This window comes from Nasonia vitripennis, assembly GCF_009193385.2.
Source record: "Nasonia vitripennis strain AsymCx chromosome 3 unlocalized genomic scaffold, Nvit_psr_1.1 chr3_random0007, whole genome shotgun sequence".
NCBI classification, from domain to species: domain Eukaryota; kingdom Metazoa; phylum Arthropoda; class Insecta; order Hymenoptera; family Pteromalidae; genus Nasonia; species Nasonia vitripennis.
Window position 1 is genome coordinate 209,344 of NW_022279626.1, and position 26,196 is coordinate 235,539.

The window sequence follows — 26,196 nt, forward strand, 5'->3', positions numbered from 1 at the left end:
TCACGCCCTTCTGCTTATCCAGGGTTTTGGTCATTTCCCTGGTCATATATCTCACCTCCCTTATCTTGTTACGCAAGCGGGCATAAGCTTGTAGCCATTCCCTTGTGGTCTGGCTCTTTTCGCCTACCGTTCTACTCTCGTATCGGTATCTTGCAGTATTCATGGCGCTACCTACTGCTGCTTGATTTGTGGATTGGATATCCACCGTCTTGTGTTGTTAGCACCCTTAAGGTTTCAACTTCCAGGTTCTCCTGCAAGTTTTCCCCGAGTTCGTTTGTGGTTCCCATATTATAAGCATTTTTCTTCATCCCGGCATGTTTCCGACCCCCTGGATCCCCCTGTGCCAGACTGGGTACATCATGTCAAGGTATAGCACGCGCTATCGCACTAGCCCACCTCTACTCTCTCGAGCCTCCCACTCCGAACAAAAGTGCTCGGCTCTCTGGAGAGTTTCCGGCGGATGTTACACATTATTACGCACTCGCTCCAGCCGGTTGACCGATACTAGCTACGTAACCGGCTTTCCGTCTTGCTGTCAGCGGGAGCCAAAGATGGTTCGGGTCACTTTGGTACGCAACCGTAGGTCTTAGAGAGACCGTTAGATCGCCTCTTCATTCAGGATCTCCTTTTGGCAGCTTACGGGTCGCACCGCACGGCAAACGCGGCAGCCGGATTTGGTCCACGGAGCATATTTTATTTCTGCTCTACCCTCCGAGATGTGTGCCTCAACGAGCACTCCCCCATTTGCCACCCGTGGGACGCGCCACATACGGGGTGTCAGGCTTCCCCGCGTGACTGTAAAGGTTGATAATAGGATAGTTGTTCTCTATAATCCAACTCTTGTTAGAAAATATAATTGCCATATTAATGTTGAATATTGTGCATCTATTATGAGCATCAAATATCTACATAATATTAATTTGTATAAATTTCTGTCCAAAACGTCATTTCCAGTTCAATTTATTCAAATTCCCTCAATTCTAATTGAAAATTTGTTCACTGTCACATGAGTCCTAACATTTAAGAATATTCCTACCGTTTTATTTTTTATATCACTCTAACCTCAAAATCACAACTTCAATGTGAATTTTTGGCTCTCGTGGTATAAAATATCGTATGTAACTTGTACATAAAGACTGCATTTTAAAATCTCGTTACAGCAGAGACGTTACAGAAGACTGTATCTTCAAAACGTAAACTCTCGTTTTGAAGATACAGTCTTTCTGTACCCATTGCATAATATACTGTTTTCGTTAGTGCACCAATATTGCAATATTTTAATGTAAAGATGAAATATCGCACTTGTCGGATTTTTCAGGGAATTTTTTTGGACTTCTTGGAATTTCGGCCTTCCTAGAATTTTAATGCTGATAATATACTTATGATTATAAACAAGATTTCTTGGTAGTTAAACTTGGAGTAATTTTAAAAGTAGCACCATATATCATTGACTCCAACTATAATGAGTTAACCTCATGATCATCCTGATACCTGGATATCATCTACAGGAAGTGAAAATTTTTTTTGGTACATTTGTTGTATACTTAGTGCGTTGTATCATAGACCATGTCTTGACATCCGGGAGGTGATTTTGGCACCTGGACATCGTCTACAGGAAGTGAAATTCTTTAAGTATTGTATGGGACAAGACTACATTAAGGTTCAAAAATAAACTGTGAAATCATTGTTGATCAGAGCTATTATGACTTTATTGAAATCTCCTAACTATCAGGTCCTGGTCTGACCTTCTCTCACAAGTTATCGCCGAGAACTGACGCTCTACTAATTAAACGCGCCGAAAACTCGGGCGCTCTAAAACAAAGACGCTTTCCCGAGGACTACCGAAGGGACTCGAAGCAGTGCGCGCGCTCCTCTAGATCTATAGCTATACACACGCAGTCATGTGTTCACGCGAACGCCTCCCGCCACTCGACTCTCTGGCCTGGCAGTAACTGATCGGCCCTTTTAGCCTCTCCGTACTGAAAGTGACCCTCAAAATCCGCGGAGTAAAACTCCTAGAAGGGGTCGTGGCAGTCTAGGAATGATTATAAAATCACTCCTAACCGTATTGGCCTGAAGCCACGAAACGCCTTTTCGATTCAAGCATATGAGAGCCAAATGACGGAAAAACGTTCGCTAAAACTACTAATAGGTAGAATATATTATTAATAAAGAATAAATATGCCGCACTTACTCTTGTCCCTAGTAGTCCTCGGTTACGTCCGGAACAAGTTAATCTAAAAAACGAGTATTTTTAGAAAAAGAGTACGTCGGTAAATCGGAGGAAGGCAAACGAGAGCATATGTTAAAGCTCTAAAACAAAAACTCTTAAATCTAGCTGCCCTACGCTCTGAGATTCCTTACAAGTAACTTTTTTAAAAAGAGAGTATGTCGGAAATTTGATTGATGGGCCTTATGCACACTACGGTTCATGAATCACTTGGAAAAGGGGCTATTTGGAGATTCAGAGGATAGATGTTTAAACATTTTGGAAAATTTCATGAAGGGATAACCAAGGAATAGGGCTCGCATATGCTACAGATTGTGAGTCACTTTGAGAGGGGGCAATTCAAAGGAAGAGGTTCGGACATGATTGGACAAAAAGAATGATTCGGAAATCCATCTGTCTAAAATATACACGTCAGATACATAAAATACATTCATATGTCCTTAAATAACTTGATGTTTATTAAATTAATTTTTACACAGAGGTGACGGGTGTTAGAGTTTTGTTCAAGTTTTAACGCCCAAGTCATCCTTCTTATTAGGAAGTCGCTAATCGCCAGCAGCGAAATGAGAAGCCAAACCACGTCTGCTTGCCAACAGCATCAGCCTGCCCTCATTTCTCATCCAGCAGAAGAATAGGGATGTTTGCATAAAAACTCATAAATTGGATAAAATTGTATTACAAACAAATAAAAACAAAATATCAAAAGTCAGTGACATAAATAATAATTGTCATTGTGAACTGATTATAAGAAGCTATTTATTTCTATTTAAATTTCTATTTTATTCAAACTAAATAAAACGGAAATCGTCTGAGACATGTTGCACATTATAATGTATATTCATATTCATCACGCATTGAGTTTTGATATAGAAATTTCATAAATAGAGCAACAAACGCTAAAAATACCTCTAATGTCAATTGTGCTTGCTGGAGTAATTGGCGCTGTGCTATTGTGTAATCCTTAAGCATTGTTAGCAGCTTCCTTCTGTCTTCCATTTCAGCTTGCAAACGGCCATTGTAGTCAGCTAACAAAGCTGCTGCTTCATTAACGGCTATACTTAATTGATCCGCAGCTGTACGATCAGCCAAATTAGCAAGAAGAGATACCTCAGATACCTCGGGCGGTAAAGATGCTATACGTTCTCTTACTGCAGCATCAGAGGATGCAGTGTTCTCTAATTCCTATAATCAATCAACAAATAATTAATTTTAATTATTAAGATTTTAAAAAGAATGTCAAATACACGCTACAATATATCTTTCTATATTAAATAGTTCACAATAGTTTATCTGAATAGTAAGTGTTGAACCCCCCTCCCCTCCACATTCCTTTTCTTATACCCTTCTTGAGACTCATCTCAGAGATACCTCTCTTGAGACTCATATTCTTAAAGAGTGCTGTTAAAACCAAAGTTACAAGAGTTTTTTGTTACGAAAATAAATATAAAAATAGAAATAAATTTAAACGCCATGCAAACAATATAAAGAAAAATGTGGACATAAGTACTTATAAGTAAATGTTGGGTTAAACAAATAAAAAGGTATAAATAAAAAAATACTGATGTATGCTAGGAGTATAAATAGCTAAAATTAAGGGATAAACATAATTTAAGTAGATAAACCAAAACATAATAGATACATTGTTTGAACTGTTAACAATAAAAAGCAGTGAAAGAGATGAAAATCAAAATAGATCTAGAAAAAGAGCAAAAAAAACTGCTGCCAATTCTTTGGCACAAAGCTTTCTCCAGCGCACACACACACACACACACACACACGTGTACGCACACAAACACACACATTCAAATACACCCACGCGGGGTAGCCTGACACCCGTATGTAGCGCGTCCCCCGGGTGTCGAATGGAGGAAATCTCGCTAGGGTATATACCTCGGAGGGTAGAGCAGAAATAAAATATGATCCGTGGACCAAATCAGGCCGCCGCGTTTGCCGTGCGGTGCGACCTGTAAGCTGCCAAAAGGAGATTCTGGTGGAAAGGCAATCTGAGATTGCGAGCCAAAGTGACCTGAGTCACCTTTGGCTCCCGCTGACAGCAAGACGGGGTGATATTGCTTGATGTCTGCCAGAGACTCTCCAGAGAGCCAAGCACTTTGTTCGGAGTGAAAGGTTTGAGAGAGTGGAGGTGGACTAAGGCAGTATCGCGTGCTATACCCTGGTATGATGTTCCCAGTCTGGTACCGCTTACAGTCATGTGTTGGGGCCATGTCAGCTGCCTCCATAGACGGGGGGATCGAGGATGGTCGGACACACACCGGAATAAAGACTATTATCGAGCAAGGATAATTTAACTGAGCAAACAGAGAAAGCAGAAAAAAGTGTTCTCGAGATCTGGAATACAATCCGGGATGCTGAGCAAGAACGAGAAAGCATATGGATAATGTTGTGTCAAACGCATCCAACATTCATAAGTCTGTTAAAAGCGATCTATCGGCGATTATGATCCAGGTTAAGCGGTTTGAAAGGAGACAAGAGGCGCTGGAAAAAAGTAAGAAGAGACTTGGATTGATACTAAGTAAAGGGGAAATGTTACTGAATCAGCAGCATATCCAGAAGGAAGACAAGGCATCACAGACGATAGAAGCATCAAACGCGGTGACGTCAAGAACACTGAATAAGCGTAACGCAATGTCACCAAACTAGGTAGAAGAGCGACAAGGAAACTACGCTAAGAGATCAAGGAAAGATAAGAAAGTGGTCTCTGTGGTAGTCGCGTCAAAAATCCAATCAGGAGTCTTCGGAAGAAAAAGCAGACGCACTCTGGCAGAAGGTTATAACCAGAAAGGAGAAGAAGAAAGAAAAGAAGAGGAAAAAGGATATACATAAAGGCACCGGTGCCAAAAACAAAAAAAGGCACTAGGAAACTACGAGAGAGACACACCAGGACTGATGCACTTGTTATAAAAGTTGCTGAGGGAAATTCGTACGCTGATATTTTGAGAAAAATTAAAGAGGACCCCAATCTGACGGTGCTTGGTAACAGCGTAAATAAGATAAACAAAACGGTGGCAAGAGACCTTCTTTTAGAGATGCGACGCAGCAAGAAAGTGAAAACGCAAAACAAGAAGCGGTTAAGGCGGTGCTAGTAAAAGAAGCCACAAACAAAAGGCTTCAGCATGAAGTGGTCTTTGAAATAAAAGACCTTTACATGCTAACCTCTAAACAGGATATTCTACAAGCTCTGAGTAGAGAGTTTTCAAATGAGAGAGAAGTAGTAGAGGAGACGTCCGTAAAGACCCTCCGGAAAACCTATGAAGATAAGCAGACCGCCGTCGTACTGCTGCCTGCCCAGATTGCCCAAAAGGGGATCACATGGCGAAAGCTCAGAGTAGGTTAGGTTGATTGCAGAATCAGGGAATAGTTAAGAAATGCAAACACCTAGATGCTACAAATGTCTGGGTTTTGGCCATATCGCAAAAAAGTGTCCAGAGACATGCGATAGAAGTTAATGCTGTTTCAAATGCGGAACGTAAGGGCATGCAGCTGAAAGTTGCACGAACGAGATGAGTTGCATTCTCTGCCGGGAAAAGGATAGAGAATTAAAGAGTGACCATGCAGCTGGTAGCTATACATGCCTAGCCTACCGAGCCGCAATAAAAGAACTGCAGAACCAACGAAAATGAAGATAGTGCAGTTAAATCTAAACTACTGTAAGACAGCACAGGACCCACTATGTACTCAATCAGTATGTCCGCGAGTAAGAGGTAGACGTAGCTATTGTGTGTGAACAATATAAGGATCTAGACGAACCATCGTAGGAAATGGACACTACGGGTAAAGCAGAGATCTGGGCATGTGAAAACGTTGCTTTCTGTTAAAAAATTAAGACCCCTGAAAAAGAATTTATACGGGCTAAGGTGCATTTGTGTCACTATTTACAGCTGCTACGCTTGACCTGACGCTCCAATCGAGCAGTTCGAGCAACTGCTAGATCGGCTCACACAAGAGGCAGTAGGAAGGAAACCAGTACTGATTGCAGCCGACTTCAATACATGGGCTGTGGAGTGGGGCAACATAAGGACTAACCACAGAGGTCGAGTAATCCTAGAAGCATTCGCTCTCATGGATTTGGTCTTACTTAACCAAGGGTAGCACTAACACCTTTAGAAGAGGAGACGCAGGATCTATTGTAGACCTGACCTTTGTTAGTAGTTGCCTTATTAGCTCAATTGACAAGTGGACCGTGAGTGAACAATACACAAATAGTGATCGCCAGGCCATAATAATGGAGGTAGGAATATCAAAATCGGGACCCAGCGCGAGTACAAAGACCAATAGAGTTAGGTGGAAAAAGAAGGATTATGATAAGGAAATCTTCCTGTTAGCACTAGGAGAAATGCAACTGTCTGAAACGGCGAAGAGCCGTTGCAATGCCTCAAAGAGTGGCATACAGTAGATGACCACCAGTATACTGGTGGGACAACGTGATTGCGAGTGCACGTAGCGAGTGCCACTGGACCAGAAGACGAGAACAACGGGTGAGGAAGAAATACTATAACTGGTAGAGGCCAGGAAATAGTAGATGCCCGCGGACAAGAAATGAAGGACGCTAAAAGCAGTCTTAAGAATAAAATCTGCAAAAGCAATCGACGGTGCTTTAAGAAATTACAGGGCGAGGTCGAACAGGACCCTTGGGGTTCTTAGAAGAAGATTAAAGTAAGCTACGTGCCCCACCAAAATGCCCGGAGCTATTAAACCGGGTAGTGACCACGCTGTTCCCCAGGCAACTAGAAGAGCCAAGTGTCATCGAAAGAGGTGTGAATGAAGAGGCTATACCACCGATCACGATTGAGGTATTGTTAGCTGCCTGCAAAAGGGTAGAAAACAACAAGGCCCCAGGGCCCAGATGGCATTCCAAATATTACATTAAAGCATGCCATTCATGCTCATCCAGAGGTCTTCGTAGACTTGCATAATACATGTCTAAGAGAGGGAACATTCCACACAAACTGGAAGAAACAGCGACTAGTGCTTCTGCCAAAAGGAAAGAAACCACCCCAGGAGTCTGCGTATTGCGCCATAGTTGGATGTCAAAAATGCATTCAATTCAGCCAGATAGAGTGAAGTACACGAGGCACTCCGGAAGCAAGATGTGCCCTGATATATAAAAAGGATAATGTCCGACTACTTAAAAGACAGAATCTTATTATATGACACCAAGGACGGTACCAAGACCTATGAAGTTACAGGAGGCGTCCCCCAAGGGTCAGTACTTGGCTCACCGACTTGGAACATCATGTACTACGGGGTACTAAAGCTACAATTACCTGAAGAAGCAACATTCGTGTGATTCGCTGACGACGTAGCAGTAGTGGTAGTAGCAAAAGATAAAGAAGAGGTGAAAAACATAGCTAAAGAGTCAACCCGTATAATACACGAATGGCTAACAGAGACGGGTCTGGAACTAGCTAGTCACAAAACTGAAGTTATTCTAATTTCCAGTAGGAAGAAGATGGAGGAAATCACACTGACGGTGGATGGACATGAGATCGTTTCTTAACCAACCATCAAATACTTGGGCATCACCATCGATGAAAGGCTAACAGCATCTGGAAATAGTCAGTGATAAAGCAGCAAAAGTTGGCGCTGCTCTATCACGATTGATGCCAAATGTAGAAGCGGCAAATCGGAAGCGAAGAATACTCTTAGCAAGTGTAACCACATCGATTATGCTATACGGAGCCTTAATATGGGCAGATGCGATGCGGATGAAATCGTACGCACGAAAGTTGACTACCGTTGAGTATAGCAAGGATGCTGTCTATTAACCTTTTAGGGTTAGAAAGAAAGGACGTATTCGAAGCTAGGAGACAATCGAATGACAAAAGCCAGAAGGAGAGCTGGGATGCCGCAAGAAAGAAGACGATGGCTGTATGGCAAACAAGATGGGACGCTAATGGCAAGGGGCGATGGACTCATCGCATTATTCCAAGGATAGAAGACTGGATTGGAATAAGTCGTGGGAAAGATAACTACTACCTCATGCAGTTTTTGACTGTGCACGGATGTTTCCGGGTGTACCTGCACCGGTTCAAACTATACGACTGTCCGAACTGCCTAATATGTATGGATGCAACAGAGGATGTCGAGCACGTCTTTTGCAAGTGCTCACGATATCATCAGGAGCGAGGAGATCTTGAGAGTGATCTTCAGATCATAGTAACTCCTGAGTTGATTATGACGGCCATGCTGACTTCAGAGGATGGATGGTGCGCAGTCAGCAACTATGCAGCAGATTCTCAAGAATGTCAGAAAAGACGTAGAAGACAGGAGAAGACGAAAAGGCTGAGTATGTACGCGCGCGCGTAAAAAATGAAGAATGATTATAGTGATGAAGACCACATCAACCAGAAGCGGGAAAAAGCCTTACGCCCCCCCCCCCCCCCCCCCGCCCGAAGCATTGCTTGACGATGGTACCGCGGGGTTCAGGGACATAGAAGATGAAGATGGAGCAAGGCACCTAAACCGAGGGTCGATAAAGGCAAAGAGGGTGTTCCTCCTTACGGCCGGGTGTTTTTTCACCTGGCCATAAGGGGGATATGGGTTTAGTCGGTGTGAATCCGACATACAGCTGACATTGGATATAGAGCTGTTTCGACAACCCTATAAACAAAGTCATGCTATGGTCTTTCTAAGATTTTTCCTAATACCTCTTTCTTCAAGAGAGAAACAAAAAAAACCGCAGCCAATTCATTAGCACGTAGCATATCCAGGTGTAAATGACATTTTAGCTTATCCTACACTTAAAACATGGTAATTATTCTATTTGATCTCTGCGTGTGTGCGCTTAAAGTCGCTAGTAGCATGAAAATGCATTGTTCGTGATCAATATTATGATAATTTATGTTAGTTGAGTCTTATATTTGTGTAATTACGTATAACTTTTGCCAACAACGATAACTGAGCGACGTTTGAAACTGAGAAGCAGTAAGATGACCATTACTTTGGTATACAATATTTAATAAAATAAAATTTTTCAGTTATCTATTCAACAAAAACTTTGTGTTCTGCGGTATAACTAAAAGAGATGGACGGCTAGTCAGCAGGTTCAAGTCTGCGACGTTTGTAGATGTAGACACCAGAGCCAAGGACGGGAGAAGAGACAAAGGTGCGAAGCATTGGCCTGACGACGACGATCAGTTCGCAGTAAGCCATCTGGTTACCGTCTCGGACCAACTGCGTCAAGCAGTCCTGCCCTGGTAGGAATCGCAACCAGTTTTAACCCAAAAATAAGCTTATAAGAGTCGAATTAGCTTATCTAAGCCAAGAATATTGGATTATAATTGTTAAACAGCGACATAATTTTTACGCAAATATCAGGTTATTTTAACCCATATTGTTTTTAAAGAAGACAGATGTAACCTCAAATGTAGATAATAATGCAGCGAAGCAAAAAATCTCGGTAAATATTGATGGTCTAAGTTCAGTTTTATTACTCGGGGGTTTTTGGGGTCGCTAAACTCGGTCATACTCTCAGAAGTGCCTGATGCCAGGGTAGAAAGTATCAATGTCGTCACCTGGAGTTTTGTTTGAATTCGAAACATAATTAGTCAAAACTTGTTACTCAAGGGTTTTCGAGGTCGCTGAACACGAATATAGTGACGGCAAGGGCCTTCTGGTTACCTGGTGCCTGGAGTAGACAGTATCAATGTCGTCTCCAAGGATAATCTTGAGTACAACACCATATTTATGTTCAGTATCCCCTGAAATTTCTGAGTAACGTATTTCATTTAATTACTATCAAATTTCCACAAAACTCTAGGAGAAGACGTGATATTGTCCACTCAGGGCACTAGGTACCTCGGGGAGCGTTGCTGTCACGATATTCGTCTACTGCGACCGCAATAACCCCCGAGTAGCAAAACTGTACTCGTTTCCATCAACATTTACGGAGTTTTTATTTATTGTATTTTCGCAATGCACTTTATATAGGTTATGATTGCATTCGACGCGCATATTGACTTATAATAAGTTTAAAATTGGTTACAAATTGGGTTATTTTTAACGAAAGAAATAAGATTATTCTTATTAAGCAAGCCAACGCCTAAGCTAATTCTTCTACCAGGGTGGTCTCAGACGTAGCAAACCCCTACCGAGTGCTCGAGCGTAGTTATAAGAGGGATAAGTACGTGATCGAAGCGACGGGGGAAGCAGAACTGAAGCCGAGAGCAGTAGCAGCGAGTCTGAAAACTTAGAGCAACTAATAAAAGCTTTAATTTTCCAAGCAAAAACCACGATCTTAAAGGGTCATCAACATATATACCTTGTAAAATCATTGACCAAAATTCATGACATTTCACTATATAAATAAGTGTTTTTAGTCACTTGCCACGGCTTTTTGAAAGATCCGGACCGTCTTCTTTACTCTATCCGGGCTTAAAATGTACCTTAAACTTGCCCCCTCGGACCGATCGAGAGACATTGCTAAAAAATATAAATCAAATATTGCTAGCAACAAATTTTGTTATCTAAAAAATATCAATTAAACATTGCTAACATCGACAAGTCTTGTTGATAATCGCCTCACTTGAAAAATATTTAATGAACTTGACTCTTGCGGATGCTTGAATAACGATTCTGGTGTTGCTTGACCTTTAGAAATATCGTTTCTCCTATTGTACAAAATTTAAAAATCTCTCCAATGTTACCATTTTAAAGTAAAATAATATTATTTGGATAACAAGTGTTGAGAACAAAATTATGGTATATTAATTTTGTTATTCCTTTTTTTGTCTGTACAAGTATTTGCAAATGACGTTAAATACTTGCAACTTTTTCATTGAAAGTTTCTTCTTTCTGTACGCGTCGACAATACTGAGACACAACATTTGTAGGTGATTTAAGAATATTGCTTATCTCACCAAGATAGGACTCGAATGAGAAAGCACTTAAACTATTTAAATTGCAGTTGTAAGTTTCTATGTTATCGCAAATATGGATTAAGTTATAAACATTCATTGAAATAAATGTTGGTCCATATATACCTACTAATAGCTTGTTCGACAAAAGTTTTTAACTATTGACGCACTACAGAAACACGAGAAAGCGCATCTTCTTCACTTAAGAGTCGACATTAAACAATCAGCAGCATTAAATGATTGTAAACTTGAGTCGATAGTATTTTCTTCAACACAACAGGAGCAGCATAAAGCAGGAACAATTTAAACTCGACTGCTATATACTTTGTAAAGTCATCAGAGGATCTCATCTTTCTAGTAAACTCCACAGGGATATCTTTGTTGATAAGCTGGGTCCGCCGGTTTAACTCTCTCTTCATAACTTCACTTAGCCGTACTTTTGTTACAAGCGAAGAGTGCAACGAAAAAGTGACGGACCCCGGACTTGAACCGAGATCCTCTGGCATGCAAGGCAGACGTTCTGTCGTCGCGCCGCGGTCGCCACCGTATTGCACTCTTCTACTCGTCTTCTTATAGTAATTAGAAACCCGTGACGTGTGTACACACGTGACACTTTATGACTTGATGGATTGAGCAAATATTCCAGTATTCTTTTAGTACATCCTAAGTACAGCAGATGCATAGGATCTAAACTAAATTGACGTATTATATCGATTGGTCGACCAATATCACAAAATCAGATGCACCAGTATGATGATCAGGGTTGGAAAAAGTCCTAAAAGATTTATCTGATTTTTTGGCTGCATCTGTTTGTAGAAATACTGTAACTTCGTTAACTTTTTGTCTCAGCACGTCACATCTTTCACAAGCTGCAAATGCCATATGTGCCACAATATGTTTTATAACAGATCTTGCTGGCGTGTCACAGGCAAAAAATTTAATTGTCACTTTAAACTGTTTATTGTCAATAATTAAACCTTCTTTTTGTAAATCATTAATTTCATTCACAAAGTCTTGCAAATAATCTATTTGACTTTTGGGCTTCGCACTACCACTGTATACACGTGCACTGATCGGTTTATAAATATTTTGTTTTGAATCAACTTTACAAACAATTGGCCAAACTGTTTGTGAACTTGACTTGAACAGTGAAAATCAATCTATGTTGACGATGAGTTTTAAACTGTTTGTTTCATGAAGTTCTGGTCTCATGGTGGATAATAAGCGAGTCCTAATTCCAAAGAAATAATACTGTCCATGGCTACCATCAGCAGCTGTTATATTCTCAATATCAAAGTGGACGTTACTTTCTAACAAAGCAGTACAACGTTTTGGTAGAGATGGAAGAAGTCTTTTTCTAAGAATTGTCAAAAGTTTATCAACGTGACAACGTGCAATGCGATTACTAACAATCCATTCTTTTATATCTTGAATTTCAGTAACCACAGTATTATAATTACCGATTTGAATATCTGAATTGAGTGAATCTGCACTTTCATTTAAGGATGATGAATTGTCACTTTCACTATTATTTTCAAAAAATACTGATGGCCTGATGTTTTTCACAAGCTGATCTAATTTTTGTTTTTTTAATTTCTCATGGTATTTTGCAGAACGAGATCTTTTCGACATTTTAACAAGTTATAATTGCAACGTTATTTAATTATAAACTTATCCAGAAAGAGCTACAAAAATCCTGCTCCAAATTTATTTTCACATCACTAATATAGGCTATGTTGGCTCATCATGAGTTAGCAGAAACTACGCATACGCGTAGTATAGGTAGCAGAAACGTTTCGACGAGCATGCGCTTACATACCTGCACTCTCTACTGTAGCATTATGAAGATTTATTTCGAGGTTATTTAACAATATAACTGTACTCGTATCAAAAATGTAAATCGAATTATAAATTTTGTATTTAATTATCAATAAGTTAAAGTGTAAAACTCAGTTATTATTTGCACAGAAAAGTGATTTAAAAATATTTATACATTTATAGCAGAAATCAATAAAGAAAAATTTTGATTTTAGACCGGTCTGCGTCCAGTTTTTCTCGAGTTACATACTCTACAATTAGGTGGCGAAACTGGGCAATCGTTAATAACCTGATTAGCCCGACTCGTCAAATTTTTACCAGGGATTAACTAATAAATAAACAGAACTGACACAGTAACTTTGATAAACACACCATATTGTCTATAGTGATGTAGTCTTGAGCATAGATAACCCGGATTGTGCTATAGAGTCTTTAATAGAAATAATACAACACTGTGTTGATAAAGCTACTATTACAAACAAAGCAAACAAAAACAAAAAGAAAGATTCTGTACCACGCAAAAACTGGATAACAAGTGGGATATTAATCTCTTGCAAAACAAAAGAAAACTTGTATAATTTAATGAAGAGCAAACCAAAGTGACAAATTTTGAAACAGGACTATATTAATTATTCAAAAATATTAAATAAAGTCATCAAAGATGCTAAGATAAAATACGATCGCGAAACCATAGAGCGAAACAGTGATAATCCAAAGAAACTGAGGAAAACAATTAAAGTTAAGTTAGGTAATTCAACTGTACAAAAAAAGGAACAAATTGAATATATATATATATGGGATGTTTCACGTCAACCGGACCATCAGTGCACCCAAAATTTGGGTTAACCTAACAAGACGTTTGAGGTCTCAAAATGATCGTCTGGTCACGGCACGTGTGGGGAAGGTAGGTTTAGGAGCTTTAAAGTTTCGCACGTAGAAGTTTAAATTTTAAATCTTGCGGCGCGTGGGGTAGGTGGGTTTAGTAGCTTAATGTTTAGGGGATAGAAGAAGTTCAATTATTAAAACACGCTGCGTGTGGGGTAGTTAGATTCAAGAGCTTAGGTTTTGGCGTATAGAAATAGAGAACAGACATGATTTTTAAAACCTTTTTTAAAATAAAGTTAAGAATGAATCTTGTACAAAAGTACAAGAGTTACGATTTTTACTGCAATATTTGTTAAGTAATATATTTTTGAAAATGATCGTCTGGTCAAGGGCTTTTGAAAAAGTTCTGGCCTTTTCAAAAATCCAATGTGGCGCATAAAATATGGAGCCTGAAACCCACGTTTTCATAGCACATTCAACAAAAACAATAGTAAAAATGTTCTAATTTGTGAAATATCCTACCAAAAAGCATGTACAACTCATGATAGGACATATTATTGACAATGCTGACGGAATTCCAAAATCAAAAATGGCGGAATCAAAATGGTGGACATTATACCTCCACCAAACCCATTTTACCGCAACAAATGACTTTTGATCAGTTTAAAGTATCGATATGAGGGTTTTCAGGGTCACTGAATCTTATTTTAACCTCGACATTTCAAAATTCGAAATGGTGGATCCAAAATGGCGGACATTATACCACCACCAAACCAATTTTACCGCAACAAATGATTTTAGATCACTTTAAAGTATCGATATGGGGGTTTTTGGGGTCATTGAATCTTAGCTTGACCTCGAAATTTCAAAATTTAAAATAGTGGATCCAAAATGGCGGACATTATACCGCCACTAAATCAATTTTACCGCAACAAATGATTTTAGATCAATTTAAAGTATCGATATGGGGGTTTGTGAGGTAAATGGTTATAAATGTATTATCGGAATCAGTATTTGTGCACATGAATCTTATATTTTTCCGGTCTATTAGATTTAGAATTATCTGTCTGCGGTTTTTGCACTTACATTTTTGAATTGTTCTGTGTATATGTATATACCTGCGTGGATGAAAAAAATTATAATTTAGCCAAATGAATCAATCTTTAATGACATTTTGTGCACTCTTATCAATTCTGGCTCCTCGTTCGTGGAGTTTCGTTTCGTAGAAATTACTCTGTTCCTAGGTTCATTGGCATTTGAGTAATGCATGACTTTCAACGTTTCATTATTTTCTGGGATAAATCCATGCCCCATTTGTATGTTTGTGACAGGTGGACAGTTTTTAAATCTCTTTGTTAGGAATTGATGAGTTTGTTCGTGATCTTTTTTGGTGTATAAGAAAAATTTTATATTGAATGATCGCCCATTAGCCCATGAATAAAGAGCTTTAACATCTAGAATTGCTTTATTTTTTGCAGCTTGTAAGCTCGCTCTTGTAGCTTCTCTCTTTACTGTCTCTCCAACCCCATCGCAACTACCTTTTCCGTGTGCTGTTGCAAAACAGTGCCATTCAGCATCAACGCCAAAATCTCTCTTATGACTCATTAAACTACTCATTTGATAACGATTTTTAAAATGCTGTTTAGCACCATCAGTAGCATATATTACCTTTTTTACTGTGGGACAAACCTTGCGAATTTCAGGTATAAGCTTTTGCTGCATTATGTATACTGCAGTGGCATCATGAGTAGTACAGTCGGACATAGATACTGTACTGAAATGCTTTAGCTTGCCTTCAGATTTATAATAAACAACAGCAGGAAAAATCGTACTTTGATCATTATTAAAATGAAATGCCTGTGCAGCATCTTGAGCTGTAAAAGCATAGTTCTCAGCAAAATCCAATTGAGCAAGAACCTCTTCATCTGAAAGATTATTTTTCTTCCCAGAAATAAACTTTGATTGTTCCTTAGCGATGAAGTGATGAGGTATCAACTTTTCTAGGCTAGAACATAAAGTTTCAATAAATTCGTGCGATGTTAGGCATTGTTTTATCAAAGTGTATCTATCGGTTGATTGCCACGTGCTGAAGATGACTTGATCAATATTGTGCTCATCCATAATGTTCTCAACGTAATTAGAAAACTTTTGAATGTCCGGACAAAATTTGCATTCATTCAAATAACAACTTGGTTTGGGATCCTCACATAGAACGAAATTCAAACAATCTTTATAATTCTTCAGAATATTGTTTGAGATTTTTTCTATATTTACTGCGTCAATCTTCGCCTTGAAATTTTGGTGTATCGTACATACACATACATTGTGTGTACCAGAGGATCCTGCAAAGACACAACATTTTGGTCTCAGTTCCGCAAACTTGGTAAGCCCGATCGGATGTTCAGGAAACTGTTCTTTAAATTGATTATGAAGGTTCGTAATATCAGTAAGTAATAATCTTTTCTGCACTTTTATTTTTTCACCATATAAATAAATACTGACGGTATCTTTTTTATTTGGCATAATGCTGCTGTTAAGATAATTTTCGTAAAAATCTTCAACTTTCCGAGTAGTTTCTGCAGGTAATGTTTTTCCACGTTTCGCAACAGGAGAAGCCAAAACTCCATCTGATTCTCTTAACTGTTTTGCTTTACGAGCCATTCTGTGAGACACACTAAATTGGTACATAATTTTACGTATTGCCCAGTGTTCGGGCAAAATAGTAAGAATACTGACACGTAATGGGTCGTTCTCCGGCAGGGATTGGAATTTGTTTTTAAGTCAAGTTAAAATATCTGTAAGATCATCTTGCATAGGTGCATCCGTGTTTGAAACCGAAGGTGAGTCAGTCTCTGATTCAAAATCAACACTCATACTGACGTTTGGAGATCATCAAATCATGTAGTTTGTAAAAGGATTTTCTACATGTATCACAAATCAGTGAAGATGTTGGATAATAAGGATAGACATCTTGAAATTCTTTGGAGATCTTCCTAAGAGATTTGCTGTGTCCTGTATTAATATCAAATGGATAAACACATATATCGATACGATATTTTTTCGCAGGAGAAGACATTGTTGTAGGATATGAGAAAGCACAACCAAAACAAAAAAAAATGTTAGAAATAACAAAATTACGGCTAGTACAGTTGAACAAGGAGTTGCCGATAAAGTAAGACTTACTCAATAACTGCCTTAAAAAGGATGTTGAAGAAGAAGTCGCCAATGTATCTATTAATGTACCTATTAACTATCCTAAAAAGGACTGTTGGAGAAAAAGTCGCCTATGAATAAAGCCGCTGATGGACTTGCTCACCAACTATCCTGAAAAAGACTGTTGGAGAAAAAGTCGCCGATGAAGAAAGCATTCCTTGAAGAAAATATTCCTTTCTATGGGTTGCTAAACGTGGGAAGGGGTTGGGGGTGTAGGTAAAAAAGAGGGATGAAATAAATCACTTGAAAGCAATAAATTCCTTTGCCACAAAACAGTTTTATTTGCTGAAGTCTTTGCACAAGTTGTCATTGGACACGAGCCGTGTACTTGCATCATTAGGCTGTTGGAAGAGGGGCGAGGTACAGCGCTGGACCCGGCCTCCTTATGTGCCCTCCGCGACGCTACTTCACTTGTGGGTAATGCGCAGCCGCCTGCGGCGCGCCGCGGTGATAAGCGCTGCAGCGTGCGTGCGTGTTCGGCGGGTTACGCGTTAGCAGGGGCTTTTCGCGAGAGAGCCTGCGGGTGGGTTATGACAAATATCCGCCAGTTTATATTGGCCATATTGAATTTTGAAATTTCGAGGTTAAAATAAGATTCAGCGTCCCCTTAAACTCCCATACCGATACTTTAAACTGATTTAAAATCGTTCATTGCGGTAAAATAGTTTTGGTGGTTGTATAATGTCCGCCATTTTGGTTCGGCCATTTTGGATTTAAAAATTTCGAGGTTAAAATAAGGTGCAGTGGCCCCAAAAACCCTCATATCGATACTTTAAAGTGATCTAAAATCATTTGTTGCGGTAAAATTGGTTTGGTGGTGGTATAATGTCCGCCATTTTGGATCCACCATTTCGAATTTTGAAATGTCGAAGTTAAAATAAGATTCAGTGACCCTGAGAACCCCCATATCGATACTTTAAACTGATCAAAAATCATTTGTTGCGGTAAAATGGGTTTGGTGGAGGTATAATGTCCACCATTTTGATTCCGCCATTTTTAATTTTGGAATTCCGTCAGCATTGTCAATAATATGTCCTATCATGAGTTGTACATGCTTTTTGGTGGGATATTTCACAAATTAGAACATTTTTACTATTGTTTTTGTTGAATGTGCTATGAAAACGTGGGTTTCAGGCTCCATATTTTATGCGCCACATTGGATTTTTGAAAAGGCCAGAACTTTTTCAAAAGCCCTTGACCAGACGATCATTTTCAAAAAAATATTACTTTACAAATATTGCAGTAAAAATCGTAACTCTTGTACTTTTGTACAAGATTCATTCTTAACTTTATTTTAAAAAAGGTTTTAAAAATCATGTCTGTTCTCTATTTCTATACGCCAAAACCTAAGCTCTTGAATCTAACTACCCCACACGCAGCGAGTTTTAATAATTGAACTTCTTCTATCCCCTAAACATTAAGCTACTAAACCCACCTACCCCACGCGCCGCAAGATTTAAAATTTAAACTCCTACGTGCGAAACTTTAAAGCTCCTAAACCTACCTTCCCCACACGTGCCGAATTTTAAAAATTATTATACGTTACACCCTGAGCTCCTAAACCGACGTACTCCAACGCAGCGAGTTTAAAAAATTAAATTACTATAGCAAAAAACGCTCTCTTCGCTTGCGATTTACAAATTAATTGTGATAATATTTAAGGGGATGTCGTCCCAAAAAAATACTGTTTTTTTATTACATAAAACTTTTTGAATAAAGTTTGCAAATGAACCGAGTCTGTAGCGCCGTAGTTTTAAGTTTAATGAATCGTTCTGCCGAAAAAAAATTTCGATCGGACTTTCTGTTTTTCTAGATGTTGAAAAATACTCCGTGGTGGATTTGCGAAGGTTTTGTGCCGACATCCCCTTAATTATTTGACGTGCCATTATTAAATAAACTGTTCAATATTAGATGTACACTTGATGGTAGTTAATGCTTGTGGAACGCTTTTGAAATGCTCCATTCGGATTGCCAGATTAATAAATTCTAACCAATCAAAAGCACGATTTCAAAAATGTTTCATAAGAATTAATTACCGTCGAGTATAACTGAATATATTCAATACAGCCAACATTCTATAAAAGTAATTATAGCTACTAGTACACAGGACCAGCTTTGAAATTATAGAATAAAAAAGAAATTAATTTTGAATATTAAAAAATGTTTTTAAACTCTTTGTAATTATTTAATGATAGTATTAATTATATTAAAAAAATCTAACAAAAAAATAATATTAATTAAACATTTTTTTTTTATTTACGTTTAGAAAATAACGTAAATTGTGAGATTATAACAATCATAACATTTATAATGAAGCAACAAAATTTTTTTGGTCAATAAAGTGCTTACATAACTTAAAGTTAAATTATATACTGATCAATTAGGAACAACTTTCAAGATACTTACTACGTAACTTGACATGACCGTTTCATTGTACTTATGGTGTTTTTATAACGTTCTAATACAAAAAGAGAAAATTTTAGTTGTTTACCAATAAATAAAATGAAACGGTCATGGAAAGTTACGTAGTAAGTATCTTGACAGTTTCTCTAATTGATCAGTATATAACTTAACTAAAGTAAGCCCTTTATTAAGCAAAAAAAATTTTGTTGCTTCATTATGATTAAATATCATCGCACCGTACGAAGACTAGCACACTTCAAATTTTTAAACAAAAACTAGCACAACTCACGATTTGCTGCGAAGAGTAGCACAGTTCAGAAATGAGGTCAAGAGTAGCACAACTCGCAACTTAATATTACTTAAAATGTGATTATTTTACGTTTTTATTGGATTATTTTGTTGGTTAAGTTCATGAAAACCTTGGACAAAAACAGACAAACCTCAAAGTTTAAAAAGGTTTCGGAAAACATAGAAGGTTTCTAAAAAAAGTAAATAATTAAAAAAAATGTTTGTAAAAAATTATTGTATTTGTGGAAACAATTTTAAATTTGGTAAAAAGTTGTAAATTGTGAATATTTAAAAATGTTTATCAGGGACATTTTCGCAAAAATCGGCAAATTTTTATAGAAATTTGTTGATTAAGTTGTGAGAAAGTTTGAGTTGTGCTAGTCTTCGCGGGAAATTTTGAGTTGTGCTAGTCTAGCGTGCGTGAAATGAGTTGTGCTACTTATGACGGAAAATTAGAACAGTGCTACTCTTCGTAGGGAGCGACGATATAATAAACTTGACTTTGGTTGATTGATCTCAGTTCTTTTTTATCTGTTATTTCGTTGCGGAATATAGGTATCAAACTCGCCTAACCTTTTACTTTTTTAAAAGTTAATTTTTTAGATTTTAGTCCTTTTTAGTAAATTTTTTTAGGTATTTCATATTTCTCCTAAAAATAAGATATAAGTATCTTTAGCACCGTTTGACCATGGTTTAATTGTAACATTTTTATCACTAAGATGAAATCACTGACCGATCTGATACACTACCCTCGAATGATTTCTACACCTAGACACCAAAACCAAGTGCGAGCTACCTAGACCTCGTCATCGGCCACCCTGTATACCAAGACGCCGTCCTCGTATGATGTATGTACCTAGACACCAAATACCACGAAGCGCACCACCTAAACCTCGTCATCGGCCACCTAGACACCGTCTTCGAATTACTTCTACACCTAGACACTAAAAACTACATGTAAGCGAGCATGCAGAATATGAGAAAGCAATATCCATCTATGTATAGCTGTGCGACCAACTTCACGGTCCTAACACTTGTTGCGGCTAACTTAACAGTCCCAACATTTTTTGATTTGATTTGAGCATTTTATGAATGACACACTCGTGTATTGTGTCAAAGGGAGTTTATCAAATGGAGTATTCAAAGTCAAAATATATTAGAGACAAGAAAAAACTGCATTTATTTCTTTGTAATAAAAAATGCAAACCGTAAAATAGAAGTAAATAGTAGCGTAGGCACCGCGGCTTCGTCTGCTTCTCAAAGTCGCCTTCGTGGCGCTGTCGCGCCACTTGATAATAGAACTAATTAACGTAACTGTTGAAAACTGTTGAAATCTGGTACCATCCGCAGTAAACTAAAAAAAAACTAATAATACCTGTTAATAACCTGTAAATGTCTTAATTCCGACATTTTTCTGCTGAACATATCTATTTTGTTCAGTTATCTTCTGTTTTAGTCTGAAATCTTCAGATAGAAAGTGTTATGTGCAGAATTTTTGTTCCACTAAGAATCAATATAAGTATGAAAAATATAAAGATAAATTCATTTTATTATTATTTTATTTATTACTTGAGTGCCATATTGGATCGTATTGTGAGAGGAAGTGTATAGAGTGGTGTGTGTATTTGGGATGCTGTAGAGTGGGTATTAGAGGGGTAGGAGAGAGGGAGTAGGTAGGAGGAGGAAGAGAAAAGGTCCATCTGAGAAGGGTATACAAAATCTGTGAAAAAACGGATCAGAGTAGTGAGAAAGAAGTAGTCAAAGTAGAGATGTTAGGAACGAAAGTGAGAGAGAGAGAGCGGGAAAGGAATGATGAACCTGTCGAACACCGAGGTAGAGGAAATAATCGGCGGAACGGAATACGGAACAGGAATAGAGGGACAGGGATTTAGAACGCCACAACCGAGTATGGTGATCTCGGTATGGTGATATCGATACTATTCTAGTATCGATAGAAGAGGCGGGAAATTCAAAAAGTGCAGGTTCAACGAGAGGAGGGAAAAGGGGGAGGAAGAATAGGGAATGCGCTGAAGCAGAGAACATTAGAGGACAGCTTAAAAGGTAAAGAAGACATAGGGCTCAAAAGAAAAAAGAGAAGTTCAGAAGAACACGTCGAGAAAAATAAGAAGGAATGAACTGGAGAAGAGACAGAAGAAAGAAATGCATTTGCAAAAGGAGGGAATGTGAAAAGATCACCAAAAGAAAAAGAGAAAATGGAAGAAGAGATAGTCGGTCTGGATAAAGAAAAAACTCGAAGTACAGGTTACGTTGAGGAAAACGTGGTCACTGAACGGGAAGATCCGAAGAATAGGGGCGGAATGTAGAAGCTGGGAAGAGAAAAGGCGTTGAAAAGGCGTTGAAAAGAGATGGGACTCAGTATATTAAATGGTAATACCGAAGGAGTTGAAACGGGAGAATATACATACATAGGGGGAGCAGAATGGTCAGTGATAGATTATGTGATCACAAATGAGGAAGGAAAAAGAGGGATAGGTAAAATTAACATCGTTTATAGGCTAGAATCGGATCACAACGCAATAGAGATAGAGTTACAGAAAACAGAAGAAGAGAAAGATAGAATCGTAGAAAGAGCAATATGGAATGAAAAAGCCATAGGTCAATTCAGAGAAGAATTAGGCAAAGGCAAGAAGGAAACAGAATGATTGGAATTGAAAAGAAAACTGGAAAAAGCAGTCAGAAAGAGAAAAGTAGGCGGTAAGAAAAGAAAGCAAAACACCTGGTGGGATGAAGAATGCAGACTCAAGAAAGCAGAGGTAAAGAAGTTGGGCAAAGCGATTAAGTTGAGAAAGGGAAGGTAAGAGTATATCAAAGCAAAAAGAGAGTGGGGAGTACTAGTAGAAAGAAAAAAGGGGGAAGAAATGGAGAAAAGAATAAAAGAGGCAGGAGATGATAAAACCGGGAGAAAATTCTGGGAGGTGGTAAAAAGCAGGAGAAGAAAAAAGAGGATAAGATGCAGCAACAAAATACAGAAAGAAGAGTGGCTAACTCACTTCAAAGGGCAACTATGAGAAGAGATAGAGGACGAGTTGGGAGTAAGTTCACAGGGAGAAGATGAAGAAGGAGATGGAGAGGGGAACGAAGAAAGAATATCCGAAGACGAGGTGAGGAAGGCAATCGGCAAGATGAAAAAGGGAAAAGCACCGGGAGATGCTATTTTTATTCTGAGCAAGGCAATAGAAAAGGAGTTAGATAAGAACGGAGGTAAGGTATACGCGTTTTTCGCAGATATGAGAGCAGCCTTCGACAAAGTAAATAGGAAAGAGGTCTGGGAAATGACGAGAAAGCTAGGAATAGGTGGCAAAATAAGGAAGAGGGTAAAGGAATTGTACAAAGGGACCAAGAGCGAAATCAGAACAGGAGAGGAAAAGATAGGAGGTTTCGAGATACATAAACGAGTGAGACAAGGGTGCACATTAAGCCCGACGCTATTTAACTTAGCAATGGAGGATACAGAGAAGGAACTAAGCAAAGTACAGAAAGGGGGGATAGTATTAGGAAAAAAGAAATTCTGATCGATCTCATATGCGGATGACCTAGTGATGGTGGCAAACAACACGACAGGGCTAAAGCAGATGCTAAAGAAATTCAAAAGGATAATAGAGAGGAAAGGTCTAGAACTAAACACAGAAAAGTCGAAGATAATGGTATTCAAAAATGGGGGAAGGAGAAAAAAGGAGGAAAGTTTTTTATGGGAAGAGAAGGAGATAGAGGTAGTGAAAAACTTTGATTACTTAGGTTATATGTTAAAAAAAACGCGAAGGAAGAGGCACAAATTAAGAAATTAAAGGAAAAGGCAAGCACGGTAATGAGTTTGATGTGGAGACTAGGGGAAGAATTATTCAGAGACAACTGGGAACTAAGAATGAGGTTATTTGATACAATGGTGAAAAGTGTAATAGAATACGGGGCTGAGGTGTGGGGATGGAAGGGGAAAGATGAACTGGAGAAGATACACAGAAGATATTTGAAATGGATAATGAAATTGGACAGAACGACGCCGGAGCATGTACTACACCTAGAGACTAAGAGATACAAGCTAGAAACAAGGACAAGGAGAAGAGCAATAAAATACGAGGCGAAACTGAGTAAGGCAAAAGAAGGTTCGCTTTGGAGAGAATGCTGGAGACTACTAGAAAAAGAAGAGGACAAAAACAGCGGATAAAGAAAAAAGCGAGGGTAAAGAGAAGAGGAGCTAAATAAAATAGGATGTGCACTATTTGAATACCACAGAAAAATGAGAGCAGGAGAGCAGGTTTGGTTGGAGCTGGAAGGGACAGAGAAGGGCATACAATGGCAGAGCTGGGAAAGTAAAATGAACGAGTCCAGATAAGCGAGAGATATAAAAGAATTAATAAAGACACAGGGAGAGACACCAGAATATCTGAGGAGAGTAGGTAACACAGGGAAAAAGGGGCTAGCGATAACGGCAAGATTTAGAATGGGAAATGAAGCAAGAGGATACAAATACTGGCTGAAAGAGGAGGAAAGAATATGCAGGTTATGTAAAGAAGAGGAAGAAACTTACGAGCACGTATTCTCCAGATGTAAAAAATCAGGTAACAGGCTGGACAACTAGAAAAATATTCTAAATGGGAAAAGACAAAATCTGACGAAGCTATCTAGAATAATATGGCTAAGAAAAGAAAAGGAGAAGACTGAAGAAATATAAAAGAAAATCTGATGCAAAGAGAGAAAAGAGCAAAGGAAAGATCACAAAGCGCAATCGAATAGTAATGTGGCTATCAGTTGATCAGAGAAGGGCCAGAGCATTAATCATGAGAGAGAAAAGGAGAAGAGAAGAGGATGAAGATGAGAAGGACGAAGTAACGCATAAAAAAGAGTGGGTAGCCGAAATTGAAGGAGAAATGTTCAAGTGGGACGAGAAGAAGGGTAGAATAGTTAAGAAAGGAAAAGGGATAGAAAGAAGAGATGAGGGACGATACAAGATCTGGAGGTCAGGAGAATCAGAGGAGGAGGACGAAGAGTAGCAGACGAGGGTGGAGAGAAAAAAGAAGAGAGAAGAAAGATTGATTAATGTAATCAATACACACACGCATATAAGCAGGGTAGAGGAAAAACACTTACACACACATACTCAGACAGACTTGCACACACGCATACATACATATACATACGCAGACACGAAAGCAGAAGCAGCATGAGAACACACACACACATTCAAACAGGAACATAACCTACAGAGACATACATGACACATTAGGATAGGATAGAGTAGGAGTAAAGTACCATGTAAATAAAGAAAGCGAAAGCACTAAGACTGTAAACACGACAAGTGAAACAATAAAGATTATTATTATTATTATTATTTATTACTTATATCAATTATTAAATAAGACATTATTTAAAATATATTACGATATAGCGTGCGTAAAATGCACTATTACGCACACTCCGCGTGCGTTCAAGCACATTTTTCGCCCCTGTATCAAGAAATAACGTTCGATACACATGCAAAAAATTGATTTTCATAATTTTATAAATAGATAAAATTTGGTTGTCAATACTAGAATGATACTTTATTGATTGTGAAATGAATCCAGAATGCTTCAATGCATCTATTTTTGAATACAGTTTTACTATTTAAAAAATAATTTTCAATTATAACAAACTTAGAGTATTTTAGAAGTAAACCTGAAAGAACAGTATACCTAATAGTAGAGATCTCATTTAAGATTAATCAATAGAAATGACTATAGACAATTGATAAAAACGTTGAAATATTGAAAATTCACACCAGCTTGGGATGTGCACTAAATTTGTATAAAATATATTTGAATATTATAGTAAACATATATAATACATCAATGAAAGTATATAATTTATGGTAATGTTTGTTTAAAACATCTATTTGATTATAAGTTACGGTTTATTTAAAAAAAATTATATTGTTTAATATTAATTTCTCTTTCTCTACTGATAAATCGTATTAGTGCTCTTAATATAAAGAAAATAATTACATAACGATTTTTGTCATTTCATATTCACAAACACATAGTTTAAAAAAACAAAAAATAATATCAGCACGATAAAATTGTTTGCAGTATGCCTTTCATCTGGACCAAATCTGCAGATAACATCTTGCGTTATGCATAAATGCATACAGCATTCATCATTTCGTATTCACAAACACATAGCTCTAAAAAAGAGCATATCTGCACAAATAATAGTTTGCAGCCTCCTTTTTGTTCTCGACCAAAACCGTAGATTTCATCTTCTGAGATGCATGTCCGTCATTTCATATTCACAAATACATAGCTTTAAAAAAAAGGAGCATATCTGCACAAATAATTATTTGCAGCATTCCTTTGATCTCGACCAAAACTGCAGATTTTATCTTGTGATACGAATGTATACTTACAGAATTCGTCATTATATGCCACGAACACAAAACTTTTAATAAACGATTATATCTGCACGAGTAATTATTTGCAGCATCCCTTTTATGTAGATCGAATCTGCAGATAACATTTTGTGATATACATGAATACATAAATCGTCATT

At 38.0% G+C, this 26,196-nt stretch overlaps 1 protein-coding gene across 3 annotated transcripts in view; it reads right to left on the bottom strand.

Annotated features, from left to right (window-relative positions):
• The window catches only part of LOC100114420 (regulation of nuclear pre-mRNA domain-containing protein 1B), an 87,046-nt gene that overhangs the window by 9,361 nt on the left and 51,489 nt on the right, over positions 1-26,196 (bottom strand). For 2 of the 3 annotated variants that reach the window (XM_001599399.6, XM_031925991.2), the window contains one exon: positions 3,137-3,412. In XM_001599399.6, the coding sequence (XP_001599449.2) occupies positions 3,137-3,412 (276 nt within the window). Of the gene's footprint in view, positions 1-2,665; positions 2,883-3,136; positions 3,413-26,196 lie in introns of those variants that run through there. The other variant, XM_031925990.2, reaches the window with a different exon arrangement.